Source organism: Lupinus angustifolius, chromosome LG08, assembly GCF_001865875.1.
Source record: "Lupinus angustifolius cultivar Tanjil chromosome LG08, LupAngTanjil_v1.0, whole genome shotgun sequence".
NCBI classification, from domain to species: Eukaryota; Viridiplantae; Streptophyta; class Magnoliopsida; order Fabales; family Fabaceae; genus Lupinus; species Lupinus angustifolius.
The window spans coordinates 11,824,137-11,842,534 of NC_032016.1; the positions used below are offsets into that span (position 1 = coordinate 11,824,137).

The following is an 18,398-nucleotide window of genomic DNA, read 5'->3' on the forward strand; positions in this document are numbered from 1 at the left end:
TTGATCACTGGCTGCAATAATGAAGAAATTGAGAAGATCAAGGCAGGACTGAAAATGGAATTTGAGATGCTAGATTTAGGAACTCTTTCCTACTTCCTAGGGATCGAGTTTGCTATGATAAAAAGTGGCATTTTGATGCATCATAAGAGATACATCTCTGAAGTGCTTGAGTGCAATCCTACTGCAACACCAGTAGAAGTAGGAAATACTCTTAGCAAAGGCAACCTTGATGATGAAGCAACTGATTCAACTTTGTGTAGACAAATGGTAGGATCATTAAGGTACATTTGCAACTCAAGGCCAGATATAACTTATGGAGTGGGCTTGGTTAGTAGACACATGGAAGATCCTAGGCAATCACATATGCAGACTGTGAAAAGGTTACTCATGTACTTAAAAGGAAGCATAGATTTTGGTGTGATTCTTCTAGCTGATATAACTTGTGAGCAGAAGAAACAGATAACACTCTATGGCTACACAGTTGCAGATTGGTGTGGAGATAAGGATGATAGGAAAAGCACCAATGGTTACCTATTCAAAAACAAGAATACATCTATTAGTTGGAGCTCAAATAAGCAAGAGGTGGTGGCACTCTCATCTTGTGAGTCTGAATACATCTCTGCTTGCCTAGGAAGTTGTCAAGGTCTGTGGTTGAAATCTTTGCTCAATGAATTATGTGTGCATACTGACTTGGCATTGCTGATTTTCGCAGACAATAAGTAAGCTATCAATCTGTCCAAGAACCCAGTTTCTCATGGACGAAGCAAACATATAGAGACCAAATATCACTTTTTGAGAGATCAAGTTGAGAAGGGTAATTTGGAGTTGGAATTTTGCACCTCCTTGGAGCAGCAGGCTAACATATTCACGAAGGCACTTAAAAAAGAAAGTTTTGAAGCTCAAAGAAGAAAGCTAGGAGTAATGAGTCTATCAAGCTTGAATTAAGGTGGAATGTTAGAATGAAATGTAATTCATTAAATGTAATTCATAGCTTGTAATGTAAGTGTGTATTGGGTTTGGTTAGTTTGGGCTTGTAAAAATTGATCTTGCTATTAATAGAAGTTGGTTGTTGGATTAGTAGTTGTTAACCAATCTACACTTTCTAAAATTAGCTTACACTTAAACTTCTTCTTTCTTTGTATTTTGTTCATCAACATATTAAAGTTCCAACAATGTGGCCCTCTAAATTTTTAACATCTTTATATATATATATACATAAGTAAATTGTTCCCTCTGCCCTTCAAAAGATTGGCAGTGCACTAGACACATTGCCTTCGCAAGTAAAAAGTTTTAAAATTACTCTATTGATAAACTAAGGCTTACTCTAGTGACCAGATATGAAAGATTTTAAAATTACTGTGATGTGATTCTGCATGCCAAATATCACTATGAGATTCATCTCCATTCACCAAAAATTGGTAGAAATTAAAGTTACATAAACATCACAACTTTTTTTTAATAGCTTTTACAAAGACACACTAGAAAAAAGATCATTCTACCACAACCAATAGCACTAAATGAAGTTAAGGTTGGATTCAAAACCATCAAATAAAAATGTTGAGAAAAGAAAAGACATAGAGAACCATTCCTTTTAATCACTTCTTCAATTAGATTTTGGTAGACAAGTTGTGATTTCACTTGGCCATCATAACCTTAACAAATTCCTCATAATTTATTTGGCCATCACCATCAACATCAGCCTCTCTAATCATCTCATCAACTTCTTCATCAGTAAGCTTCTCCCCAAGGTTGGTCATCACATGGCGTAGCTCAGCCGCGGAAATGAAACCATTCTGATCCTTGTCGAAAACCCGAAATGCCTCTTTGAGCTCCTCCTCGGAATCAGTGTCCTTCATCTTCCTTGCCATAAGGTTTAGAAACTCAGGGAAGTCAATGGTCCCATTTCCATCAGCATCTACCTCATTGATCATGTCCTGAAGCTCTGCTTCTGTTGGGTTCTGACCCAACGATCGCATAACAGTTCCAAGCTCCTTGGTTGTGATGCAACCTGCAAGTTCAAACCATATGCAATACAATCAATAAGAGCTTCATGCTAATTCATAACCTCATACACAAACTATTCATCAATCATATTCATGAAGATGTCAATAAAATACTTCAACAGAGGTTGCCAATGCATATGCATATACCAGTTAAACATTAACAACTGAAAGTTTTTGCTGCTTTACTTGTTCTTATATGCTTAATTCACTAATCATTCTGCTTGCAGATTATTCAGGAATGGCTAGTTTCTCTCAAGTGTTGCAATCAGGTGCTATCCTAAGCTATTTTACACATAAAATTATTGGATTTTTTTATTTTTTTACTAAAATTATTGTTGATTTTTTTTATATATATATATAAACCTCAAATAAGTAGATGTCCAAATTTATAATCCATATTCATAATTTACTCAAAATTTCACATAAACAAACAATTTAAGTCTTTAACAATTCAAAGTTTAAATTGCGAAACATATATCAATTCAAAAGTATTACTTAACAAACGCAAAATATAAATAAATAACACAAGTTTATAACTCATCCTACAAAAGAAATAATTTTGGGGTTTTTTAACATTTAACAACAATGAGTCAAAGTTGTCTCATATGAAGGTTCCATTTTTGCATAAAATCCTACCTTCAGACATTTGACTCTAAGATTACACAAATGTCATTGAAATTATACACCATTGTTATGAATGAACCAAAAAGTGTAATTCACGTATGCATTGGAATCATGTGTTTTGAAGTGTTGAAAAAATGGTTGGAAGGAGGGTCACCAAGTAATGGGATTTTAAGTTTTTAAGTTTTTTTTTTTAAAAATGTGTATAAACCGGCCGATTTAGTCAATTTCCAGCCGGTTCACCGGTTTTGATACTTAGTCGGTTCAACATCCGTACCATACTGGTTAGGATTCCGGTTCGCCGGTTTTCCGGTTTTTTGGTCGGCACGGTACAGTTTTTATATCACTGCCCAAAAGTGTAGCTCCAGTAATCAAACATTTGACATTTTGATCTTAATAGGGATCTACCAATACCTTAGAAAGACCAAGTTGAATGAAACTTTACAATTTTAGAAAGTGGTGAGTTAATTTCTTAAAAGGCTGATTGTTTAAGAAAAAACAAAAAGAAAAGTCATTAAAAATATAGAAATAAAAAACATTAAACACAAAAAAATCCTTCAATTCCCAATCTTCATCCTCTTCCTCCAAAATTATCTCTTGAACCAAACGGGGACATGAAATTAACAACAAAAAACATTAACGCTACATTTCCGTCCTACAAAACTGAAACTAGCAAAAGAACATAAATAAATTAATTAAAAGCATAAGCAAGAACTAAAAATTCAAATTAAAAGGTCAAAAAAAAATCAACAACGCCGTTAGTCCAATGTGATATCACACTATATCTCGAAAAAAAGACTAAAAGTTTTTTCGCAGTCGCATACTCGAAATAGATTAGTTTAGAAATCCAAATTTAATAGTACCAAAGGAAATAAAAAGATAAAATCAATAAACAAAAACTGGTAAATTTAGAAATCCAAATCAAACAAGAACAAAAAAACACAGATCTAATAAAACCAGTTCATGTAAAAATGAAATTAAAGAATACAAAAACGATAATCAATTTTTATCTCACTAGGTAGGATCGGCTAATAATACTTTAAACAAAACAAAGAGAGAAAGAGAATACCATCGCCATCCTTGTCGAACAAGCTAAAGGCTTCCTTGAATTCTGAGATCTGTTCATCAGTGAGTTGATCAGCCATTGTTGTAATTGCTCTTTCTCTCTTCTTTCGATTTAATCAAATCAATGATTGTGGTTTGTGAAGAAAGAGAAAGAATGCGTTATTTTGAATCTTCAGATAGAACCTCGCGTTCGATTATATATAGAGGATCAATTATCACTTTCTATATAAATAAGTTCGTCCATATATAAAAGGCTGATATATATAATATTTGATGAAATAATCACATTTTTAGGTCTATGTGTTGTTCGACTGTTTTGTATTACTCCATATATTAGAAAATATGATTAGCCATAAAAATATTTAATTATTATAATTTTTTCAAACAATAAAAGATCATAATGTATGAAGTGGTACAAAAAATGTTACAATGGATATGATCCCAAACTTACAATACATCATACATTAAGTATTCTCTGAAACACGGTCTCCACGCTCTTTCACCATTTGCTTTGACTTCATTCCATCTTTCTCCTTTTTGCCCCTCTTTAACCATCTACCAACTTATAATGGAATGTTATTTTTGGTTTTTTATCAAAATATTTAGACTTTGGTTGGTGAAATAAATGGAAAAAATGATGTTCCATAATAGTCAAGTTAGTACTTTTTAATCTCTTATTGGACAAATTTTGGAAACATTTTAGGCTTTATTATTAACTATTTTAACTCACGTTTAATATTTTTTAAACTATTTTGAGTTTTTTCATATTTAAAGATCAAGCTTGTAGGTGTCATTTTTATTGATGATAAAAAATAAGTCTTCACTCAATTAATTAAGTTAGAAATTATCAACTATAACAAATATTATTTTATTTAGTGGATAATACATGTTTTTTCATGGGTTCACTTAAGTAGTTGTTCCATTAATATATGTTTTAATTTCTTTACATAAGAATTTATTTTTAAGTTTTGTGCATGAAGAAAATATATATTATGAAAACTAATTTCCTTATCATGTGAGGATCAAAATATTTAATCAATTACTATGTTTGAATTAAAAGATTTTTCTTCTTATTCCAACTCTCATAACTCAAATTTTAATTGGATTTACATTAAATTTAAAGGAGTTAGTATGGTTAGTGAATTTTGCATTGTTAAGAATTTAGTTAAAGAGCTTATTTATCCAAAATACCATAATAATTTGGATTATAAAAGTCAAACTTATACATCTTTTAATTTTATTTTAACTTTAGTTGTCAACAAGGTGTTGGACTAGTGGTGCAATGGTCAGCTAGATATCTAGAGATAACCAAAATATCAATGATTTAATTCATGAAAATAACATTTGTTGGGAGGAACAACTACAAACTCCGATAGAGATTAGGTTCTTACTCAAAATGATAAAAAAATATTTGATAATATCAAAAAAAAATCTTAACACTTACTAAATTCCAGAACCCTAAGTCCATAATTATTATTCTTTTACATCTAAAAATGTCAATTTTTCTATCATCACAATACAGGGATATTTTAGGAAACATACATCTTCTGTGGATAAACATGTTCGACATGACAGCAAATATCCCAAGTCTCAATCAAAAGGACATAAATGTAAATATAGACAGACTAGTCAAAATACGCCAGCACCAAAGCAATTGAAGAAAACAACAAAACATGATATTCGATTGAAAGCACTTCCTAGCCTTCCACGTGGCAATAATTATAAGACAAATCGACGGTCCACAATCTATAGAGCTTAACATTCTGAATCGAATCTAAAAAATTAAGATAAAGCTTATATTTGGAACAACAAAAAATATTAATATTTTTACTTTTAATTGAAACCAGAGTATTTATCGTACCATGTTGAAAAAATAAACTGTTTTTATTTGCAAACATAAATTTCCTATGAAAAGTTGGTTACTTGTTTTGTGGTGGACAGGATTGTTCTGATACTTTAATGTTTTTTATTTGAAGAATTATTATTATTATTATTTTATTTAATTAAATTAAATTAACTTTTCTTCCTGCGTTATTGCCACGCAACTGTCCAAGTATTACGCGGTTGGGACGCGGAGGGAAATCAATCAGTGGGGCCCAGTACAATGCCAGGTCAGCATTTTCTTTAGCTATTCAAATTATGCATGTATATACATTTAAACTTTGACTAATTTAAGTTGCATCTATAGTTCTATTGTGTTTATTAACCAGGAGAAAAATATATGCACTGTATAAGTTTTAATATATTATTAATGCATATTTTAGTGTTTTTATTTAATCATTATTGATTCTTTAAAAAAATTAATATAAATAAATTGTAAATAATATACTAAATGTATATAAATCTTTATATTATCAATGTACTACGCATTGTAACAAATTACAAGAGAACATGTATTTTAGTATGATTTTGATTCATTGGATAGAATTCTAAAGTTATAATATTAAAATCGTAATTACAAATACAAATTGCCATTTAAAACGATGCTCTAAAGTCTAAACCTTTAAGACTTGCTTCTTCTTCTTTTTTTGGTGAAGACACGGTCCTTTTTGTGTGTCCCTTTGAAGTTTCTTTCTAGCTTCAGTTGAAAAATCTTGGGGAAATTTTCATGACAACGATTCTCCGATTTGTTTTATAGAAAATACAAATTAGAATGAGCCATAAAATAAACTGTTTAATGCTTGCTAAGCATATAATTCAAAAGCTAATTTGAAATCAACTTTGTGTTGCTTCAACACAAAGACATGAGTTATTTCCCTTATATATATGATCGTGAGTTTGATTTTAAGATTTAAAGTGTATTAAATGAAAACACAGACGTATATTCCCATAAATAGAACATTATTTTAGCTGGAATTTAGTTAATTTTACTTATCTAGTTTATTATTATTTGGATCGTTATTATCTTTTTATTTGTAACGGTTTAGTCAATATGATAAATTACTTTAACTAACTCATATTTAAGTTTGATTAATATTTACCATCCTAAACTTTTACATGGTGTATTTGAAATGTTATAGCATTATCGTATATCTTATCATTTATAACATATATAATAAATTATTTAGACTAACTCATATTTGAGTTTTACCAATCTTTACCATCATAAATTTTTTCCATGGTATGAGAGTTGTTTCATAATCGGTGACCTCTTTGGTCACTACTAGGATGCGAAAATTTGGAACTTCTATCGGTCATTTCTCTTTATTGTATCACCTCCTTGTTAGTATTCATTCATTTTTCTCAACCTCACAATTCCATATTACATGGAATAATTATCCAGATAAATAAACATTGATGTAATTCAATAATTCATTTTATTTCTTCCTTTATATATATATATATATTATCTTCACACCAATGATCATTCTGACAATATTTTTTCTCCCATTGATGAATTATATTAGTAGTGACTTCTTTTTTCATCGATGGTCATTCCGATAATAATTGTACCACTTTTCTATTCTCACTCATGTTCATTCAAATAATGCATTGTTTCTCTCATATTGAAGAATTATGTTACTAATGACTTCTTTTCTCTTCGACGATCATTCTAATGATTATACTAATGGTTTCTCTTCTCATTGACAATCATTTTGGTAACACCTTTTTGACACATTTGTGAATTATAATATTTGTGATTGTCTTCCACATCGACAATCGGCATAATGTTGATTATATATGCAGATTTTGCAATTCTTTATTTTTTTGTACTACCAAGGGTATCTCACACTATTTTAAATAAGGAACTAATCTCTTTTGAGGTGCGCGATTACCTCTCCCAACAAGTGTCACTCTCAGGAATCGAACCCTTGACCTTTTGGTCATCCTCTGGATCTAGTAGGGTCGTACATCAGTAGACTAACACATTGGTCATCCTACAATTTTGCAATGCAAAACATTTTTATGGAGCCCATATAATTATTTTATTTTGGAATGAATTATTTGTAACAAGCTTAAAGCTTACTAAGCTTACATCATTGAAAATTATCTTATCTAAGATTTAGTTAGATTTTTGTATCTTGTTAGTTATTATTTGAATCATTATTATCTTATCTTTTATAGTCGTTTTGCCTATATAATTTACTTAGACTAACTTATATTTGAGTTTGACCAATCTTTATCGTCCTAAACTTAGGGATGGAGATATCTACTTAAGTGTATCCTATCATGTTTCACTAATAGGAATGTAGTATGAGTATAATATGGTGGAAAAAATAATTTGAATTACATTCTTCTTTTAGAGAAATAATTAAATTTATCCTCATATTGCTTATATGTCCATTTTTCATCCAATACAAAGTATACAAAACTAAATTAACACTAACTCCCTTTAATATATCTCACTTGTATTTGTTGACTCCCTTCAACATATCCTACTTGTAATGATTTATTGACTCAATGTGATCCATCAAATGTGTTGTACAATGATGGATTGGAATGTGTTGAAAGGGAAGATCATGAGAATCATATGACTTTGCATGTCATATGAGGTGATGTATTATGCCATGGATCTAATGTCTCCGATAGAGGTGTGATAGATATTAGAGAAGTAATTCATGTCCAAAAGTTATCTTCAAAACATAGACTCTATGCCCCAAAGATATAGGAAAGCTCTTATTTGCAACAACATGTCAACACTTTCAATCACGTAAACAATAGTTTACACAAGCTTGATATGAAAGTTGATGACAAAGAGAATGCAATATTTGTTGTGGTGTTTGCCTACTTCTAATGAACACTTTGTGACAACCCTTGCATATGAGAAAAAATCTTTCAAACTAGATGATACCACTTTGCACTTTCGTCATACAATCAAATGGTTCAAACATGTCCGTAGGTGGAGATGAATGGATCATCTACTTATGCAAACATTATACAAACAAATGATTTTGATTACAACAATAGACATGATCTTCTCTCTGTCTCCCCTAACTAGAATGCATATGAGTGGATACTTGATGCAGGTTACTCCTACCATATGACCGAACATGGAATGGCTCATCACATATAGTTCAAAAATTTAGTTTTGTATGTTTGAGAAATAATAATTATTGTGTTATTGTATTCATAAGAAAAATTAGAATTGTGATAAATGATGTTATTAAGATATTATCTAGTATTAGTCACATACATGATCTAAAGAAGAACTTAGATCTCTCTTAGGACTCTACAAGCCAATAGATCCAATTATAAAGTTGATGGGATAGTATTACTCCCAGTATGCAAGGGTACTCTAATAATTATGATGAAAGACAAAACAAAATTACGTAGAATACTTATAAGATATTAAGAAGTACAATTATAGATAGCATAGTTGAATTTTGTGAAATAGTTTTGTAAAATTTGACCATAATGTCACTATATTATAGTACATACTAGAGATGGCAAAATATACATTACTCGTATATTTTGCGGGTAGGGCAGACAAATTTTGCCCATTTGCTCGTTTTGTCTAACCCGTTTTGCCCGCCAAGTTTGCGGACATTTCCAACGGGCATGCGGGCGGCCCATAAACATAACTTAAGGAAAAATAAGAAAATTTTAAATAGTTTATGATGTAATGTGATTTTTAATCCCTAAAAAAATGTAATATAATGTGATTTGTTAAACTTCATATAAAATATCAAAAAATTGTTAATTTTTTATCTTCAACTACTTTATTTAATTTAATTTCATTTATAATATGAATTTTTTATTTTTTTAATTATTTAACAATGTCTATGGGCCGCCCGCAAGCCCGTTTTAAAGTGTGCAGAACATTGAATTTTGTCCGTTAAACTAATGGGGACACGTCCGCGCCCGCTTAAATTTTTGCGAATATTTACGGGCGCAGGCTAAACAGGTCGAACAGCCCGTTTTGCCATCTCTAGTACATACATTAATCTTCATTTACCATAATTTGAAAATACTAATTCCAATGAATTTCCCCCTTGAATTTAGCAAATAACAATATTAGTAACAAGCAATTAAATAGAAGAAAGATAATAAATAATAAGAGGATATGCTAACAGGTTCTATCAATCATACTTAACCCCGAATATATTATTATGTTATAAGAGAGTAAGACTATTACATTATTTCCAGAATACATATTTATACCTTATAAACTTTGATTTCACCACTATCAAACCATGTTTGCTCTAAAACCAAGATTTTATAGACTTGTGTTCAGAGTTTCCAATAGTGAGGATACACCTATAAATATTGTTATTGCTATTGATTAATTAATGGTGTAATATTAATTGTAAGTGTATTGTAAATATTGTTTGTCTATATGGTTGGGCATTTATTTTTATGGAACATTGCAACTAGTATAAGAATGTAATTTCTAATGTTGCAAAACTATTTCATCCTTAGATATCGTGGCAATATTACTATCATATTCATTTTATCTGATTCTAGTAGATCCACATCATCATCATGTATTAAGTATTATAGTAGCTTTCCATGATTTATGAACTTGTCCAAGAAATTAAACTGTACCAAATATAATCAGTTCCCATTAAAAAAACCATATTTTTTTGGTTTGGTTGGATTTAATTTCACTGTTTTCACAATTTAATTGTTGTATAATATTTTTGTTTAGCACTTTTTTTTTTAATTTCTTTTTTCATGCTCCACTCTCAAAGTTAAACATTAGTGTAACCAATGTTCTTCTGGATAATGTTCAACACCCCACTTATATGACAATTCCAAAAGTATATTTTCTTAGGGTGAATATCAAATTTGGATTTTTATCCTTTAATGATATGTGCATGGTGATGATTATAATTAATAAGTTATTGGTCCAGTGAAGTAAAGTTCGTTAAATTCCTAGAATGATAAAAAGTTTAGGAGTTTGATTATGATAGCAACACTTGTTTGGAGGAGTACATGAAAAAATGACATGCATAATTACATGATTGCTTTTTGTCTCAACTACCATTTTATATTTGTTCTGTAACATCATTCCCCTTTGAAATCTGTTCGTGCTCTTTCATGGTATGTTGTATTTTTTCTTCTGGGTTTTAGGTTTGGTGCAAAGTTTATACCTTTGGGTATAAAAATCAGTTAATAGATTTTATCACTGAGTTTTCAGATTACTTTGTTGGTTGTTATAAGATTGAGATTGAGATTGCTTTCTGGGTATTGTGTGATACCTTTGGAAATGAAAATATAGAGTTGTAGATTGGCATAGGGGATTAGGAAAATGGGGTCTCAAGATGAGTCAATTCAAGAGCCAAAGGGTGCACCTTTGGTGCAGCCTTTGGTTAGGGAAGGGTCCTTGTATAATCTCACCCTTGATGAGGTTCAGAACCAGCTTGGGAATTTGGGGAAACCACTTGGCAGCATGAATCTTGATGAGTTGCTCAAGAATCTGTGGAGTGCTGAAGCTGGTGATTTTGGTGGTGATGAGAATAACATGCAGCAGTTTGTTGAGCTTGTTTCTGGGTCCTCTTTGAACCCACAGGGTAGCCTAACATTGTTTGGAGATCTTTGCAAGAAAACTGTTGATGAGGTTTGGAGAGATATGCAGACGAAAAAAGGCGGTGATAGAGATAAGGAAGCTAAGGAAAGACAGGCTACACTTGGCGAGATGACCTTGGAGGACTTCTTAGTGAAAGCCGGAGTGGTTACTGATTCTTTCCATACTAAGGATGATGGTGGTGCTATTTCGGGGATTGATTCGAACGTGGCTTCCGGAAAAAATGTTTCGCAGCATGATCATTGGATACAGTACCAACAGCAACAACATCAAAATCAGCAAGATGGTATGATGGTTGGTTTTGTGGCTGGCAATGTGATTCAACAGCCTTTCCAGGTTGCGGCGAATCCAATTTTGGATGCAGCATACTCTGAAACAATGATGAAAATGTCACCATCTTCTTTAATAGGTACACAAACTCTGGGTCGGAAAAGGGTTGCTTCTGATAATGTAGTGGTAGAGAAAACTGTGGAGAGGAGGCAGAAGAGGATGATTAAAAATAGGGAATCTGCAGCTCGGTCAAGAGCAAGAAAACAGGTTACATATATTTTTTTTTGCTTGGTGTTATATTTGTTTGAAGTAAAGTTATTTTCAATATGAGATCTAAGGCGACGTTTTTGTGAATGTGCAGGCTTACACACAAGAACTAGAGATTAAAGTTTCACGTTTAGAAGAAGAGAATGAAAGGCTTAGAAGACAGTGTGTATGTTTCTTTACCTTTGACACTGAATTTTTAGTTTATTGTTGGTTTCAGATATTCTAGTATTTCTTCCTCGCCCGCCGAAGTGGCAGGGATATTAATGATTGAAACTTGAAATGTTTATTGTTAATTAAGACTTCATCTTTCTTGTCAATGCTTGTTCATGATCAGTCTCAGATTATTTGTTTGTTGTAAGTATAAAAAAGTCGTGGTTCAATGCACGAGGCTAGGCTCCCGCTTGATAAAGTCGGGGAGAGTAGATGTATGCAGCCTCACCGCACAAGTGGGGAGGCTTTTTGCAGGATCTGAACCCGTCCGTCGCCTTCAGTGCCAGGCAAAAACCTTACCATTATGCTGAGTCTCGCCTTTTGTCGCGTGCTTATGTATGACAATAAAAAAAGTGAGTGTGCGGGGTATATACTAATATATGTTGTGCTCGCTCATTCAAATATGAGAATATGACAAATGATGGAATAACCAGTAGCGATTGCTGAATAACTGGACATGTCTAATGAGATGAGCTCAAAACAAAGAATTAGAAAGAATGTTCAAACAAGTTGCACTTCTAAGAAAGGTTGGCTTTTACTGCTATATTGTCGGGTATTGAATAGCAATTTGATCTTTTGCCTTGGTACAAATCTGTATTTTGCTGATGCTGTTGCTGTCAACCTGTTGAATATTTACCAAAATTATATGAGAAAGTTTTCTCAGGACAAGGCAAAATTTCCTTATCCTTTTACAACCATAATGCACTTTTTAGTAGTTGCCATTGGCAATTGATATATTGTATGAAACTCCATGCTTTTTAGCTATGTTCATATTTTATTTATTACTTTTCTGTCTACTACCTTTGTTAAGGCACTAATTTACAACCAATCACTGCGCCGATATTAGACTTTCATGTTTCTCTTGTATAGCTTTCATTTTGATTTCTATCTCGGGTTATTAACACCTTAAAGTGTAGAATTTTCATACCTTTATACTGTTGCTAGCGAAGATAATAAACAAGAATGCCAAGCTCAGGGGAATTGCTTCATTTCCAACTTTCTTGAACAATATTTAGGACCTTATAACTTGAAACATGACTTAGTTTTCCGTGATAAGGCTTTACGAAACACAAATGATCTTTGAACCAATAATATGGTATGTTGTTAAATGGTCCTTTCAGTTTGCAACCTACTAACTGCTGTTGTTTTTCCTTCTGTTTACTGAATTATTACACTTTCGAATAAAAAACTATGCATTTAATGAATAGACAATTAAAGATTATTCTAGACAATTCACCCATGCTGATTGTAGGTTTTACTTTGTTGCAGGAGATAGAGATGATACTGCCGTGTGCACCACCACCGGACCCTAAGCATCAGCTTCGCAGAACTGGTTCAGCGACTTTTTGATATCTCCACTTCAAATATGCTCCTAAGGCCCTTTCCATGTGCATTACTCTTGAATCTCAAGCATCCTTATAGTTTGTGATCATTCCAATTCTCCTCACACTTCCACAGGTCTGAGTTACAATTTATGCAGCACTATAAAACATGAATATACCTGTGTTTAATTCTGGAACAAAATTGTGGCTTTACCACCATTTTTTCCCCATAACCTTCATGCATATTGTACTTTTGCCTTCCATGGCGATTTTGTAATGACCGGTGTTATAAGTATCGACTCACGAGTGAACATAATATTTAAAATTTAATCCAATAGTTTATATATGTTTGTGTATCCCATGTGTGTTATATTTTATCTTGGAGCATCAAAAACATGGATCAGCATTCTCTTATGTTTGTTAAACATTAGGGGGGAGGTGAAGAAATAGTTCATTTCTCATATAACTAATGCACTCTATCCCTAATTAGTCCATGTATTATAAAAGTTTGTGTCAATTTATCGATGATTATGTTTTACCTGGACACAGCCTCTCCGCTTGCGGAGGTAAGACTGCATACATTTACCCTCCCTATATCCCATTAAGTAGGAGCCTCGTGCACTCGAACGCTCTTTTTTTTTTTTTTTTGTCAATCAGTTTCCATATCAAACTTCGCCATGAAGAAACCATTGTTAATATCCATTATTTCAAATGCTTCCAAGCAGCTTTCAATCTATCTCATGACTCTATAGCTCACCTTATTGAAAATGATATCCTTCATCTTAGTTCTTACTTTTCTACGTTTATTTTTTAAGATACTTATCTTATCCTATGAGTTATGATACTCTATTTTTCTGAATGTCCTTGTGGTGTTTAGATGATTTATTTTTTATTGTTTCATAAATATCTTAGCTTGAGTTCATGTCCCTATACTTGTATATTTATTCATTTCAAATTTTCTAGAAAATATGAATAAGGATTATTTCTTCTCTTAGAAAACTTCTTATTGCATTCAATAGCTTAGGATATTGGCTTCTTTTTTTCTCATGATGCCAAAACAATTATTTTTGCCGACCCGTCTAGTGGAATATAAGTTTGGTTGTTGTCGTAAACACATGTTTTTGACATCATGTCCTTCCAACTTGCTCATGAATTGTTCACTTCTTGACCTTGGCATTATTTTTGCATCTTCATTACTTTTAACTTTTTTTAATACTTTGAAAGAAAGGTAGTGTATTTTTTCCCCTTCTTTGAAAGACTTGTTATCTTTGTTGACAATCTCTCTTTTGCTAGTGTTTGGATACTTCAGTTTAATTTCATGCTTGATTTTGAGGCTTTGTGTATCATTCCCTTCTATTTCAATTATTTTCAACAATATGGCAATACTTGTAATGTTTTAGGATTCTACAATATTTTAAATCACGATTATAATTATGGTTATGTTATGTTTACTGCAATTACGAAAAAATACGATTACAATTGTGATCATTATATCATTATGAAGATTCCTGAAAAGGTAATATTATGTTTTTAAAATAATGGGATTCTATGTGGCTTGGGTCTGCTCTTGTGTTTTTAGAGCAGCATTTGACCTTGGGAGCATATTTTGTTATGTGCTATTGAATTCCCCAATTGACCTACAAAATCACACCTTGCATGCTTGATTTAGGAAAACCAAACTTTGCTTTCTAAGCAATGACCATTTTTAGTTTAAATGTGATGCCAGATTGGCAAGTGTCTAACCTAGAATAATAAATATAAGTTCGCAAGTGCAAACCCGAGAGCAAGGATGTAAAAATCGTATTATATCAGCTGGTTCGATCGGCGAACCGAGCCCCTAACCGGTAGGTACAAATGTTGAACCGGCCAAGTATCAAAATCAGTCAAAAACCGGTCAAAATCGGTGAACTGGCCGATATTTGACTAAACCGACCGGTTTATACACAAATTTTTTTCAAAAAATAACTTAAAAACTCATTATAAGGTGACTCATCTTTCCAACCTTTCTTCAACCCTTCAAGGCAAATGCTTCCAAGACATACTTAGATTACACATTTTGGTTCCTAACATTTGTGTGTAATTTCAATGACATTTGTATAATCTTGGAGTATTGTCTGAAGATAGGATTTGGTGTAAAAATATAATCTCGATATGAGATAACTTTGACTCATTTGTGTTAAATGTTAAAACTCTAAATTTATTTGTTTTGTAGAGTGAGTTGTGAACTTGTGTCATTTATTTATATTTTGCAGTTGTTGTGATACTTTTGGATTGATATATGTTTTGTAATTTAAACTTTGAATTTGTTAAAGACTTAAAGTTGTTTTTTTATGTGAATTGTGAGTATATTATAAATATGGATTATAAATTTGAGTATGTACCTATTTGAATTTTTTTATTATAGGTTTATATATGTATAAATATAAATATGTATGTCCGGTTTAACCAGCATGCAGTTTAATTACTGAACCACCGGTTGGACCACTGTATTACTATCCTAGTACCCTGACCGGTTTAATAACCGATTTGGTTTTAACAACACTACCTGGTAGATAAACTCTGAAATCCAACTGAAAGAGAAAATTCTCAAATTCTATTAATGAAGATAATATATTGTCTTAACTACATCCCAGAAATGTTTAGATACTAAAGAAAAAATATTAAAAGATAATGAAAAAATATTGAAAAAATAATGAGAAAATATTGAAAAGATAATAATAAGATAATTAAGAAATAATGAAAAGATATTAAAAAGATAATTGTTAAAAATATTAAAATGATATTCCTTCTACATCATTGTTTAACTGTCTAATCTTATGTGTTTGGTCCTCTAGATGTAGAGGAAGACTAAGCAAGAACTATACACAAAAACGATTATATTCAATCTGTGTATACACTTCATGTGAATCTATAAGAAAATGTTATATCATGTAGATCATTTTAATATCTATTTATATTCATATCTATTTATTGTGATTGTTTTTGGAGTTAATTCTAATATTAATGATACAAGAGTTTTGTTTCCTATTAATATATCATGAAAAAAACATGTGAAATTATGAGGTGTGAATTGTTGAATAATTATTTAGTTACTAATATGAAAATAAATATTCTTGTAGTATTGAAAATAAATCATGTAAAATTTCATTAATGTGCTACAATATTATTATCAATAGAAAACTTGTATATGAATTACAAAAATTACATGCGTAAGGATTGAATATCTCATGCAATGTTATGATACTTAGTTGTACAGCAAACTGGATGAGATCTCTAAGCGAAGGTCATATAAAATTCATGAAAATAAGTGAAAAATATAATGTTGTACATAATGTAAATCAAAACAAAAGTATATCAAACAATTTGTCAGATATTAAATTGACATTGTTAGTAAAAGATGTTGTTGGAGTATAACAATCTACATTTTGAGGAAAATAATCTAAATTAAATTCTACCTGAATAATAACATTCTTTTCTTCAAACATTAGTTTAATTGTAGAACAATTAGAAAAACTGCCGCACATTATAATATGTTTAAAATAAACCTTTATCATCTTTTGTTAAATTATGTATTGGATTTGATAAGTTATAATAGAACATTTTTTTCTATTTCATCATGACCAATGGAATTTCTTCTTCAGTAATTCAGAACTTAATGTTCTCCATATTCTCATTATCGACATTGTTAAGTGTTCTTCTATTAACTGCCCTATGGTTCCAACAAATTAGATATATCAATTACCTATTGACAATTAAGTTAAAATAAAATTTATTAAAAACAAACCCGTTATTAAGCCCAAGTCACAGTACAATATTCTTTTAAAAACACTCCAATTTCTTACACAATAGAAACAAGATGATGTTTGACTCAAAATTTAATACTAGAGGACTAAATCCAAATTACACATTTGATCTAAAAATATCAAAAAAAAGGATTGGAGTGTCATTTAAGTATTACACAATATTTTAATAAATTTTAAAATTAAAATATTATGTGGTTACAAATGTTGAACTGTTTCAATTGTCAATGTATTGTCAAAACTCTAACTTTATTATAATAGATACAACTTTGTTTGAAAATCTCGATTTTGCGAGTAGTAGCTTGTACCTGTAAAACATCAAGTCAACCTAGTTGAACCACTGATTTGATACAAAAGTTATCCTTATCGTTGTAGAATGTTGGATTCAAAAAGTAAACAAACAATTTAATTTTGTTTGAAGTTGCATATCCCATCTTTGCTTTATAATTCTTGTATAAGGCTTATACAAAGACTTTTATTCATTAATACAATCTTAATAATTTTTTGCTCAATATATTCCATCATACACATAAGGTAGAGAATATCTACTATTGACATCAACAATTCATAACAAGCGGATTAGTATTACCACAATCTTGATAATAATTCCAAAACCTAGAATTCATCCTATGATATCTTAAATCACTGACCAAAGCTTGAAAATCATATTTGGGTTCATAAAAGTTTTTCAATGGAATTAAAGTTGTTGCAAAACAAGTTGCCCACGTATGATTTATTTCCACCCCTTCCTTTTCATTAACAATGAAAACAAAAACTAATTATTGTACACAAACATTGTTAACAAATGCACTATTAATTAAAGTCCTCACATGCTCCTTTTTTCTCAATGTCTCCTAAAATGCTATTGTACTCACATGCTTGAAGGGGGAGAAGATCCATATGAGGAAAATGTTATGCAACATGAAGGAAATATGACTCCACCAATATTGACTGAAGTCAATGATAAAGAAATAGAGACAACAAATAAAAGATCAAATCAGAGCATAAACAATTACTATGCTCTAAGAACTACTTCGAAATCTCAACGATCAATCAGAATGGGAATTGCAAATAAATATGTTATTGATAGGACTGATATAACAGTTGCTCGATTTTTCATGGTGGTTGCATTTCGTTTAATTGTACAAATTTTGTTTACTGTCAACCTATGATACTTACAATTGTCATAGTTGTTTTGGTTATAAAGGTCATACTTAAGAAGGAGTTCCAGTTAGTTGTGACTTTTACAAATTTTTGAGGAAAAAAAAAACTAGTTATATTGAGATGTCTAATGGTTGGCAAGACTAAAGAAATTAACAAATTATCAATTTTATGGTGTATTCTCTTAAGGGAATAACTTTTGTGAGATCAA

General features: G+C 31.1%; 2 protein-coding genes across 2 annotated transcripts; one reads left to right on the forward strand and one right to left on the reverse strand.

Moving 5' to 3' along the window:
* LOC109354809 (calmodulin) lies at nucleotides 1,415–3,878 on the reverse strand. Its single transcript, XM_019597554.1, has 2 exons — nucleotides 3,694–3,878; nucleotides 1,415–2,008 (listed from the first exon to the last, which is right to left on the reverse strand). The coding sequence occupies exons 1-2, from the start codon at nucleotides 3,767–3,769 to the stop codon at nucleotides 1,635–1,637; spliced, it is 450 nt and encodes a 149-aa protein (XP_019453099.1). The 5' UTR covers nucleotides 3,770–3,878; the 3' UTR covers nucleotides 1,415–1,634.
* Nucleotides 10,590–13,584, forward strand: LOC109353574 (ABSCISIC ACID-INSENSITIVE 5-like protein 2). The gene is made up of 3 exons (XM_019595910.1): nucleotides 10,590–11,694; nucleotides 11,789–11,860; nucleotides 13,174–13,584. The coding sequence occupies exons 1-3, from the start codon at nucleotides 10,882–10,884 to the stop codon at nucleotides 13,252–13,254; spliced, it is 966 nt and encodes a 321-aa protein (XP_019451455.1). The 5' UTR covers nucleotides 10,590–10,881; the 3' UTR covers nucleotides 13,255–13,584.